Here is a 12,513-nt window from a genome sequence, read left to right on the forward strand (position 1 = left end):
CTCACTAATTCTCGTTACCATTTCTTCAGTCACTTTTTTAATTAGGAGTGAAAAAAATACGATTCAATTTGAAAAACTATTACTTTTATTCAATTTAATGTTTAAAATTTTAAATTAATTTGACTTAACTCATAATTTTATAAACTCGATTCGATTCGAAAAAAATTTAAATTCGAGTTGAGCTATAAAAAACTTTTAGTCGACTTAGATATGATAAAATCATATTTTAATGATATCTTCTGACATCGTCGTTGTTTTTTAGCACTGACTTGACGACATAATGTTTCAAGCATTGGCTCAATGGCATAATGTAAACGGAGAATCGATACATGAAATACAATACAAACGGCTATGAGATCATATTTTATCATATCACAATCAACATGTTAACGTCCAACTCAAAGGACCACTAATCTTTTTTATGGAAAAGAATGAGTTTCGAACATATGAATATTAGAGTGATCATCTTATAAATTTTTAATAGTCGGGAGATTCAATAAAGTAACACCCTATAATTAGAGGATCATATGAGTACTTTACCCATAAAGAAAAGCTTTTATTATTATTAATATTCTCTTTAGCCGCATCATTGTATCTTTCTTGTTTAATTTCTTTTGTTTCCCAACGAGTAAACAGTACTTAATAAGTTATACTTTATATTTTATCAAATTCATCATAAATTAAGATTGAAGCATCTTCCTCAACATTTCACATTTCTGTTCATGGTGGCCCCTGGATTCTACTTTATCGTATTGTTTTTATAATAAAAATCCCAGCCATAATTCAAAACATTTAATTAATAAAGAAATTTTTATTATTCTATATGAATACGCACCTAAAATTCCAAATCATTTTCACAATTAAAACCATGTCAGGGTAGGAGGGCGACAAGTCACTCGTGAATCTTATATTGATTATTGTTGTTGACAGACACGAAGTTGGATCGAAAATTAAAAGCAATTAAAGTATTTTATATTATCAGAACAATACTTTTTAAAATATTTAAATAAAAAATAAAAATCTTATTGAATTAGTATTTAAACTAAAAATATTATATATGTAATGTTAATCTTTAATGACAATTCAATCCAAATATAATATTCTGAGATATGAATGAGTTAAACCATTCAAGTTGATTAAGATTTGAGTTGAAAGCTTTTTGTTCTCTAAATTTCAAAACATTTTGGTTTTGTTTTAAAATCTCTAATTGAATTGTTGACCTTAAGATGGAAGTGTGAGTTTGGTAACCATTTCAAAGATAAGAATCTATGTGAAATGTACAATAGATTTAAGTTGATTAAGATAATATTTTAGAAGATGAAAATAAATTATTAATAAAAAATAAAAAAATATTTAAATTATATGAGAATTTAAAATTTCTATATAAAAAACCATCCTACCAATCATCTCTATTCACCCGGGATAAAAGCAATATAACAAATTTAATTGAATTAATTTAAACATAATGAGAATAACTATATTACATTTATAAATTTAAAATCTTGGAAAATTTAATGGTAAAAGTGTCCATATAATACATTTGAGAAAAAGATTTGTTTAATTAATGTTCTTGAAATTTTATTTATCTCAAATAGGTCGAAACTATAATGCTAGTGGGAAATCACTTCGACTACTATACAATTTCATGAAGATGTCCGGATTGTTGGGCGACTTCCTCATATAGGCAATAAAAGGGAACAAAATCTTAGGCATAAGTTTTTGTGTTGTCCTAACGACAACTTTCAGAAGCCATCGTGTAGTCTTGATGATTTTCATCAAATATTGTGACAAAGACTTTAATTCAAACAATAATTTGTATTGCACATTATATAAGTATTTTTTTCTCATTCCATTATTAAAAAAAGAAATTTCCTCATTTAAAAATAGAATATTGAGGAAGTAAATTTGATCGGTTGACCAAGTTACTCATCTCTATTCATTTATATTCCCTTAAGTCATGAGTTTTAGACCCACTAGGAGCATTCTCCTTCCTTCCTTCCTCTAGAGTCTCTCTTCCCTTCTTTTTAAGTAGAATTAAGATTAGATTTAGAATTTATGGAAAAATCAAATATTAAATTTTATTGATAGGAAATTACAGAGTGGGAGATTCACGTTATAGATAGATAAGAATGCACACGTGTGGGTCGTATGGGATAGTGACAGTGGGCTTGTTTGGGTCAGAAAGCCCAGAGGAGGGCACATTTCTCAGTGTTGAACGACTGGCGAAGGACTCTCTTTTATTTCGTTTTGTTTCGGAGCTGAAGGTTTGTCCTTGTCATCCCTTGCTTTCAGTGTTGTGTCACCTTTTTGCATTGATTAAATTCGGATATTTGCTTCTTGTTGCCCATGCCTTGCACATGTTTCGCCCATACCTTCATCAATTTTATACAAATATCAATGTAATACATAAACAGTCACTATGTATTTATTTAATTCATTTTTTATTCTTCTGTTAAAAATTGGCGCGAGTGATGTCAATTAGGTCTTGGTACGACTAATAAAGACTCAGACTTTAGGTTTTATATAATATCATAATAACGATACATATACATTATTTTACGTGTCTTAATCACCCCTAAAAATATTTAAAAAAATCATGAACTTTGACATATCAATAATTCATGTACCTTTATTTATTTATAGTTTTTGTATACCGTATTGCATTTTTTATATATATTTGATTGTTTGTCTACCGTGTAGTATGGCTATGGCACATGGGGCTGGGGCGGGAGTGGAGAAGATGCTAATTAAGGTGAAGAAATGGAAGGGTGTCTAAAATCTAAAGAGCAAGAAGACCGAGTTTGGAGAGAGTGGGACCCAACGGAATACTCTCTGGCCCAATCAAACGCCCACTTGCTTTTTTGCTGACTTTTTGCCAAAGCGGTGTTTGCCTTTTTGTGGGCTCCCCAATTGTCCACTTGTCATTTGTTTATTCCTTCCAAGCTCGTAGCCTTAATATAATATATATATATGTCTATTTTTGGGCTTAAATGATCCCATTTGATATTTAAAACGTATTTTCGTGCTATTCAATACAATTCATTTATTACTTTTTATTAGAAAAAAATTCATCATAATTAATTTAAGAAATTCAATGTAAATAATTAATCATGCCTAAAATGACTAATTTAAGTTAATCTTATGTTCTAATTGGGTATCAATATTTAAGAGTATATAATCATTTTCACTCGAGTTGTTAAAAGTTTAATGGTTTTGAAATTACTCTATTAATTAATACTTGAATAATCTCTGCGAGTAAAATCAATCAAGAACTTGATAGAATAATTACTTTTTTCACACTTATTATGTAGATGAACGAAATCATCTTATATGAATCTAAATCTATTTTATATTCATTTTATTTAAAGACTATATAATAACATGAAAATATAAGATATATCTATATAATCATTTATAAAAATATTTGCAGTCATTTTGTATACCATCCTAATTCTTTTTTAAATATAAATTATTAGTTTTATTAAAAAGTGAAAATTTCCAAAATCATAACATGAGTTTATAATTATCATCGTAAACTAAATAAATAATTTAAAAATTTTCCTATAAAATTGACACAAGAAACTAATCACTTTAGATCATACAATGACCAAATATGAAAAATGTTAAAAACTCAATCAAAAGACTCGAACGAAAATAGATACAAATAAATTTAAATATGTCCGCAAACAAACAATAAAAGGAGATTAAACTATTGAAAGACCACTGAGAACTGCACATCAAAGCCAAGCATCGTGAGAAACTATCCACGAAACGCATAATCACGTATCCAAATTCAATTCAATGGTCCAAAGCAACGAAGATCAGCATAATTACAAACAAGTGTTATCTTGATCAGTCTTTGCGTTATTAAAGCCAACCATGAGAAAACATAAAATAAAAAGAACGATCAAACGATTGGGAAAAAAGACGAAAAACGTGTCACAAATACAGAGAAAAAGTGAGTCACAAAAGAAGAATTTTTCTTATTAGAAAACTAAAAAAAGAAGCAAAGAAAGAAAAGAGAATCAATGAACATTAATTAACATCAAAATCGATGTCATCGTTGACTAATTTTTTTTTAAAAAAAATTAAGAAATCTATAGAGAAGTCTATAGAGAGCGACACAAACCCTAAAGAAGAAAAAGAAATCTATCTTCATCACCCTAATCAAATTTATAAAAAAAAATTCATGTTATTTTTTCCCAAAAGAATGAATAATTAATTAGTTTATTCATTATCAATCATGCTGTAAAAGCAATTAAGCAGGATTTATTAAAGGAAATGAAATTAAAAGTATCAAACCAAATTCCATTATTTTTTAGTGCATCTGCCATCATTATTTGGTGGAGTAAGAAACAAATTAGTAAAGGCAAACAGCACCAACTTTGTATGTCGTTCAAATAGAAAAAAAAGAAGTAAATAATAGTCGTTTGTTTAAGATCCAATCTGAATCGTTAATCTAAAGGTTTCATAATATTAGGTGAAAATGTAAATTTGTTTATATGATATTTATGTACATATATGATCAATTTTTATTTTTGAATTAGCTGGTTGTATTAAAATTGAAAGAAAGAACAACAGTCCATAGAGAAATTCTAGCAGGGAAGTAAAATAAGTCATCTGAAGGAGAAAACTAAACCAGCTATCAAAAAAACTAAAGAGGACTCGGAGCGCACTCTACTGCAAATATAAATCTATCCGAGAAAACAATGCCTTAAGGAGAACCCAAACAAAACCATGATGACTTTACAGTAAGTTAAGGGAGATTCAACTTCTCCCTATCCACCTCTGCAGCCAACGTCGCACCTGGAGGGGCTTCTTCAATCCAGTATCGCGGCAACCTGTGCGTCCGGCCTTCACGAGCGAAAACATGGGCAGCGTTATTAACCTCACGACTGGCGAAACAGAATGTTTACATTCAAACCCCTAAGAGACCTCTTTAATATATATCACGAATAATTGGAGCAATCAGTGACCTAACCATTGTCAGACAGTAGTTTCTTAATAACAGTAAGAGAATCACCTTCAACAACTACTCGTGCAAATCCAAGTTCCCTAGCAAAAGTGACCGCCTGTAATCACGATAGAGCCTCGGCCACAAAAGCATCTTCCACATACCAATGGGGAACGGTACAAGCTGCAAATATCAGACCAGCATTATCCCGACACAGCATCCCTAAAGCTGCCTCCATGGACTGCCCGTTATATGCGGAATCAAAATTAAATTTAACCATATTTTCGATAGGAGCCTGCCAATGATCAAATCTATATTCACTCACTTCATTATAATGATTTTTATATTTAATTACTGATATTTGATGTATTATCCACTAAACATTATTTTTTTCATATTTAATTACTGATGTTCGATCTATTATCGATTAAACATGATTAAATATTGTGTAAATATAATATGAATAGACTCTTCTAATCCAATTTACTTAATTTATTATATTAAAATTTAAATTTTAAATTAGATGATCTAATGTCTCATCCTGTTATCCTAATATCATTCATGGGAGCTCAAAAAAAATATATAACATCATTCATGACATTAACTTCCACGTGGCATCATCATAGCCTTTGAAAGTTATAACGCAGCATTCTAAAAACCATATATTATCTTCCCACAATTCCATTACCGGCCTTCTTTCCCAACATTTTCACATATTCTTCCTCCCAATTCATTTGCAATTCATCTAGCAAATACACTACAAACGGAGAAAAAAAAACTACAAGAGAGATATTCCGAGAGAAAGAAAAGGATTAAAGTTGATAGTGGAAGGGTTTTTCGTGTAAAAAAATATCATAATGACCAGCATTATGGGCACGGAACAGCACAAGTATCACACGATTAATTTCGAAGACACCGAGTTACGTTTAGGGTTGCCCGGAGGCAAGGGAAACGATGGTGAAACAACAAAAAATAACAGCAAACGAGGGGTTTCGGAGACAGTTAATCTGAAGCTTAATCTATCAAAAAAGGAAGCCGAAGCCGAAGCCGAATCCGAATCCGAATCCGAATCGGAAGAGCCTGAGAAGATGAAGGAGAAGAGCTCTATTGCACCTCGTTCTACTGACCCTGCAAAACCCCATGCAAAGTAACCTACAATTATTTTTTTTCATTTTTCTGAATATTTTTTTAATAATACAGAAAGAAGGTTCATTGCATGAGTTTATATTTTCAGTGAAATCAATTTATTGTTTATTATAGTTCCTTTTAAAGAATATTATTGAACTTGAAGAGGATGAGTCTTCATTGGATCTTGGCATTGTAAAATGGAAGGAAAAAAAGGTTTAATTTTGATATTTGACGGCTTCGGTTTTTTGTCGGGAAAAAGAGGGGAAAAAACAAAACATGCGGAATCTTTAGTGCTTTTCCCACCAACCAAACAATAATTCAAAAGGTTTCAACAGGGAAGTGGCTAAGAAAGTCTCGCACTTTCAATAATTTTATGTTATTTCCTTGTGATAACTTAAGGGAATATTTGAATTTCTTTTTCAGGGCACAAGTGGTAGGATGGCCACCAGTCAGGTCCTTCCGGAAGAACATCATGGCCGTCCAAAAAGCCATTTCCGAGGAGGAGGGTGACAGCAAGAAGGCCAGAAACAATACAGCCACCATTGCCGCGGCATTTGTTAAGGTCAGCATGGATGGTGCACCTTATCTACGCAAGGTGGACTTGAAACTTTACAAAAGTTACCAAGAACTCTCTGATGCCTTGAGCAAAATGTTCAGCTCCTTCACTATTGGTAACTATAGATCACAAGGAATGAAATATTTCGTGAATGAAATCAAATTAATAGACCTTTTGAATGGTTCCGAGTATGTTCCTACTTATGAAGACAAAGATGGAGATTGGATGCTTGTTGGAGATGTCCCATGGGAGTAAGTTAATTTTTTCATTTTTTGTTTAACTTTTTATTAATATTTACTTGATTATTAATTAATTATTTTTTAAAAAAATTTAGGATGTTCGTTCATTCCTGCAAACGTTTGAGAATTAGGAAAGGATCCTACGCAATTGGACTTGGTTAGTTTGATTTTTTTTAAAATAAAAAAAAATTCTAATTAAAATTTGACAAAAATAAATCAAAATTCAAAAATCTGAGTTTTAAGTTTTAAAACTCTTTTTATTTAGATTCAACTCAACCTGATTACAGTTTATTTATGTGATAATTAACCATTGTTTTAATTTTTCATGGTACCAATGCAGCACCAAAAGCAGTAGAGAAGTGCAAGAACAGATGCTGAAGTGGTTCGACAACAACAATCTCAATCAAAATCTAACTTCTATAAAGATCAGAGTTAATCCGTACGCCAAACCGGCTTAATCGAGATCGAGCAAGAAGAAAAAAATTAAGAAAAGAAAATGTTATGAGAAATGTAATTTGGAGATTTAAAGGACAAGAAGTAATAGAAATATCAAATGTTTACTTTCAATTGTTCGTTTAACAATATCTTAAAAATATGTGTTTTTGGTTGTCTGAGTGTTCTTTTTTCCCCCACTCCATTTCGTAATATTTTGCACGTATTTTTTTAATGTAATGTATGGAAAGATTCTCTGAAATTATTATATTTATATTTTTTATTATTTTAATTAATTTTATAACATTTTTTGATAATCGAGGGGACAAATAAACAAGATCCATGAAGAAGCTTATAAGGTAGAAGCAAAGGCCATGTGCAATTTGTTGGGAATCATTTAAGAATCAATCATTAGTATTTTTTATTGCTGGTCTTGTATATTTTTATTGCAATTTTCAGACAAATGTGGACCATAGACTTTTAATAAAAAAAATCAGCTTCTTTTACAATATAAAATAATTAATTAAAAACACAATTATTTTGAAACCAAAATAGAAAACATTTTTATAATTAGAAGGCATTGTTTTTTGGTCAATGCCTTTGAAATGAATTCAATGAACCCTATTTTGCAAACCAAAATAGGGTGGCATTTGGTGGTTAATGACTTGGAAGCAGCTCAAGCCTAAGCCTAATTTATTCTCTACGGCATATGGTTTTTGTTAACTGAAATTGAGGATTTGGTTGGGAAAAAACAAAGGGAAATGTGGGATTTGCTTTAGAGAAGGATGCAACAATGGAGCCATGATGATCCCTTGGGACGCCACCAATACCAGCTCTCCCATAGCTCCCATTTACCGCACCCATGAACATTAAATCTTAGAGAATCCGAGGGAGGGGATAGTGTTGGATCCATAATTTTATTTTTGATGGTAGACATATAATTTTTATATGCGGCGGGCACAATAGAATCATTAGATAAATACAATCAATAAAATTGATAACTAATAAAAAATTTAATTTTTTTTAAATAAAATTCAAAGTAAACATATATCCGTCACTTTCACTGAAGAGGGGCACCATCTACGTCGATTTAACTTTGCTCTTCAACTGTACTGGCTAATGAAACTCGTTAAGATAGAACGCAAAATTTAATGTGCCAAAGCACTTTATTAGGATAAAATTCAAATATTACATAAGTTTCTCTCTAATTCTAAACTCCAAATTTCTAAACTTTGCCTCAAAAGTTGACTAAAATACATGTAATTACAAGTAAGGTGATATAGTATTTATTATTAAATCTTCAAATGACACAGGTCTCAAATTCCATCTTTGAAAAACTCTCATCCCTTCATTTTATTAAAAAGAATATCCTTTAATGTCATAGGTGCCTCTTGGGCTACAACTTTTAGGACCAAAAACTGTTGAATTGGATCAACTAGCCCATGTTGTTTCGAAACATGTAAAAAAGCCTATGGTTCTGGGTTTCCCCCCTCAATATGATTAGCTCAAATTATCATTATTTCTTGGATTCACACATATATATATATATATGTGAGTTAAACGTATCTTGCTTACGTCATAATTTAATTTCAAATTGTTATCAAAACTAAAGTCAAAAGTAATTTTGTTTTCCCAAAACGTCGTATTGGTAGAAAAGTCGTTCAAAGATAAGACTAGAAGTGGATATGAAGTCTAAGGAGAATTTAATTAAAAGGTAAAATTTTAGGTTGTGTTCACTCTAAAATATTATGATTTTTATCACATTTTCAATTGCGTCTTAAAATCGTCATTTTTAACCTTAAATTATACTACCACACAGAAAAACTACCCCAATTATTTGCATCACAACAAACAACAAAATTTACTATCAGTAGTATGGCTAAGTTTAAGTCGAATTAATCTAAATAAAAGATATAATATAATTTAATTAATTTATATTTTTAAGATATAAATTATTCTTTTAAATAATATTTTTAAATAATAAAAATTGAAATTGTCTTTTAATAATATAACTTTTTCACGTTCGAACTTGAATTATTTTTCTTGTTGATTAGTTTGTTAAAGTTGATTTTTCAATTTCATGTTTGCATTATCTTGTAAAAAATGATGCTATTCAATGAATCACCGTACAAATATTGGAACCATGTTTTCCAAGAAGAAATCCGATAAATGCGGACAATAGGAAAAATCAAATCAAAGAAACAAACAAAATTTCAGTCACATCATGGTCATCTAGAATTTGTATTAGCCGACTGACTGAAGAAGATAAACAAAAAGTAAAAATCATTACTGACTTAGAATTTTCAAGCTTACGGTCATGACACAACAATGCCAATCAAATGAACAGTTCATGGAATTCTCAACATTTTGAGGCAACGAAAATAGCAGGGAAAGCAAAAAGAAATGGAGAAATTGAAGCTTTGCATTGTGGTGTTAGCTTGTATGGTGGCATCGGCGGCTGCCCAAAGTGCATCGAACGTGAGAGCTACTTACCACAATTATAACCCACAAAATATAAACTGGGACTACATGACTGCAAGTGTTTTCTGCGCCACATGGGACGCCGGTAGGCCCTTGGAATGGCGTCGCCGATATGGATGGACAGCGGTCCTGCTGGTCCTCGAGGTCAAGCTTCTTGTGGCAGATGCTTAAGGGTATGCAAATGCTACGTATTTTGATCTCACTTTTTCAGTTATGTTATTCCAACTCATCGTTTTTATGTAAATTAATTGTGTTTTTGTGTAGGTGACCAACACGGCGACCGGAACTCAGGCGACGGTGAGAATCGTGGATCAGTGCAGCAACGGAGGCCTGGATTTGGATGTTAATGTGTTTAATCAACTTGATACTAATGGGATTGGCAATGCTAATGGCTTCCTCACCGTCAACTATGATTTTGTTAATTGTGGTGATTAAATGAGTTTCAGCATTGGCTCAGTAACAAATGTTTTGTAATAAAAAGTAATATCACTACATAAAATAAAATCAATTCTGGAATAAAAAATTAGTAGCACTGGCTGCTTGCTAGCTACTAAATTTACATCACGTTTTCTTGCCATTCTGATTTAACTCTTACTTTATACCTTTGTTGTTAGTAAAATTTGAATCTCAAATATATTGATAATAATAAAAAATCAATCATTAAAAATCATAAGGCATAAAATATTATTTAAAAAGATATATATTGTTCACCTACTAAAACTAACCAAAGTAAAATAAAGGATGTGTTTAGGTATCTTATACTGCTGCTGTTTATATTTTTTTAATCCAAAAAGGAATGAAGAAAATTGGTCTTAGACCACATTCAAAATGAAAGCAAGTAAGCGATATCGTTTTCTTACTCTATATTTCTTCCCTTTTTGTTTCTTTTTCTTATTCTCAGCAACATGATTGCTTTAGAGAACATGCCACAGCTTTCGCCCAATGCCTTATCTTAGTCTTCACTTGCTGAGGATTATCTCCTGACAAATAGATATACAAGATGTTAACGATTGTTATTTTTGCAGTTTCAGTTTTATTCATTATATGTACCTTGGTTGTAAATTTTCCAATCTGCTTCACTTTTGTGGCTTTCATTTACTTTGAATACATGGCGATCTGCAACCAACTGATGGAGCCTTGGCTTTGAGGGGATGGAAGTAGAGAAAGCTCATGGTTTACTGCAAAATAAAGGTCTAAAGCAGGCTGAGTGTTGCAGAGTTTTTGACATTCTTCTTTGTTAGAAGTATGAATCTATGAGTGATTAGTGTGAGCATCAGCATTGCTCATTCATGCAGTTTAGTAATTCTAGAAGTTTGCTAGAAGCTAGGGTTGTTTGTAATCTGTTGAGTTTGTTATATGTCAGTTACAAGACTGTTAAAGAAATAACAAATCTGTAATGTTGTATATAAGGATGTAAGGTGAGCTGATCAATACAATCAACTTACTTCATTCAATTTACATGTATTCTTGATAGTCATTTACCATAGTAACTCAACATGGTATCAATCGCCATTGATCGTGGGATTTTATGCTCTTACTTCTGCTCGTGAATAAAGGTTCTCGAAGTTCAGCTCATTCATGGATCTTACCTCGTCTACAGCTCGAAGCTTCTCCAACAAGAGAGTTAATGTGGTTCTTGATGAAACCAACTTCTTGCTTTGGAAACAGCAAGTTTTACTCACAGTTAGGAGTCATCGGCTGGAGCACTAACTGGTGATGTCTCTTCACGCCTATGACAGTACTTAATCCAAATAGTGAGACGCGAGTGAATGTAGAGTACGAGGATTTTGTTGCGCAGGACAGTGCGCTGGCATCGTGGCTTCTATCAACGATGAGTACACATTTGCTACCACAATTCGTTGGAGCAGAAACAGCTGCTGCTGTTTGGGAAACAGTTTTAAAATTCTTTGCAAATCGCTCGACTATGTCTGTTATGAACCTACATTACAAACTGCAGTCTATAAGAAAAGGTAATGATTCTATGAGAGTATATCTCACACACATCAAGGAAGTATGTGATGCTCTTGCCTCGTGTGGAAGTACTGTTCCAACAGTCGAGCAGGTTGTGGCCATCTTGAAGGGCCTTCCTCGTGAATACCAGCCCTTCATAGATGTTGTTTCTACTATGAAGGAGGATTTATCAATTGATAATATCCACACTATGCTGATGGATGCTGAGGTCCAGATTGCGGGCTTTGATGAATATCAGGACATTCTACCAATGTCTGCCAATTATGCTCAAGAAGATACTGATCGTAACATCTCTAACCGTCAAGATCATAGGGGCAATCGTGCACCATCATCTTTGCCTGGATCGAGGAATGGTGGTCGAGGGCGTGGTCGGTCACGTGTTCAATGTCAACTCTGTGGGAAGCTAGGTCATTTGGTTGACCGTTGTTGGCATAGATTTGATGAAGACTTTGCATGTGTTAATACCAACTATTAACACAGTTCCTCCAGCAGCTATCCCTCGTCTGGTTCAGTCTCTACCAGTGGTAACCAGGGCTGCGAGTGTTGCTCACGGTTGAAATCAGGCTCTCAAGCAAACATGGCTACTGCATCCTCTGAACGTTGGTTGGTGGACTCGGGTGCCACACATCACATCACCCCAGACAAAGCAAATCTTACAAATGCCTCTGATTTTCTTGGACCAGGTAAAATTACAGTTGGTAACGGTGTTTCCCTTGACATTCAAACGGTTGGTAGGTCAATCTTACCTGCTA

At 32.5% G+C, this 12,513-nt stretch overlaps 1 protein-coding gene and 1 pseudogene across 1 annotated transcript; both read left to right on the forward strand.

The window, feature by feature from the left end:
* The first annotated feature begins 5,796 nt into the window (after nucleotides 1-5,796).
* LOC120117753 (auxin-responsive protein IAA16-like) lies at nucleotides 5,797-7,481 on the forward strand. Its single transcript, XM_039137986.1, has 5 exons — nucleotides 5,797-6,101; nucleotides 6,506-6,889; nucleotides 6,973-7,034; nucleotides 7,218-7,294; nucleotides 7,325-7,481. The coding sequence occupies exons 1-4, from the start codon at nucleotides 5,812-5,814 to the stop codon at nucleotides 7,253-7,255; spliced, it is 774 nt and encodes a 257-aa protein (XP_038993917.1). The 5' UTR covers nucleotides 5,797-5,811; the 3' UTR covers nucleotides 7,256-7,294; nucleotides 7,325-7,481.
* A 2,195-nt stretch (nucleotides 7,482-9,676) lies between these two features.
* On the forward strand, nucleotides 9,677-10,307 carry LOC120117538 (annotated as a pseudogene).
* Nucleotides 10,308-12,513: the final 2,206 nt, after the last annotated feature.

The sequence above is a fragment of the Hibiscus syriacus genome, unplaced genomic scaffold (assembly GCF_006381635.1).
Source record: "Hibiscus syriacus cultivar Baekdansim isolate YM2019G1 unplaced genomic scaffold, ASM638163v2 tig00110321_pilon, whole genome shotgun sequence".
Taxonomy (NCBI): domain Eukaryota; kingdom Viridiplantae; phylum Streptophyta; class Magnoliopsida; order Malvales; family Malvaceae; genus Hibiscus; species Hibiscus syriacus.

What these genes read in the sequence shown, in the direction of transcription:
- LOC120117753 (XM_039137986.1), top strand. Translation starts at nt 5,812, where the DNA reads ATGACCAGCATTATGGGCACGGAACAGCACAAGTATCACACGATTAAT. An exon ending in CCTGCAAAACCCCATGCAAA is followed by an intron (nt 6,102 to 6,505) that starts GTAACCTACAAT and finishes TTTCTTTTTCAG; the next exon opens with GGCACAAGTGGTAGGATGGC. An exon ending in ATCCTACGCAATTGGACTTG is followed by an intron (nt 7,035 to 7,217) that starts GTTAGTTTGATT and finishes GTACCAATGCAG; the next exon opens with CACCAAAAGCAGTAGAGAAG.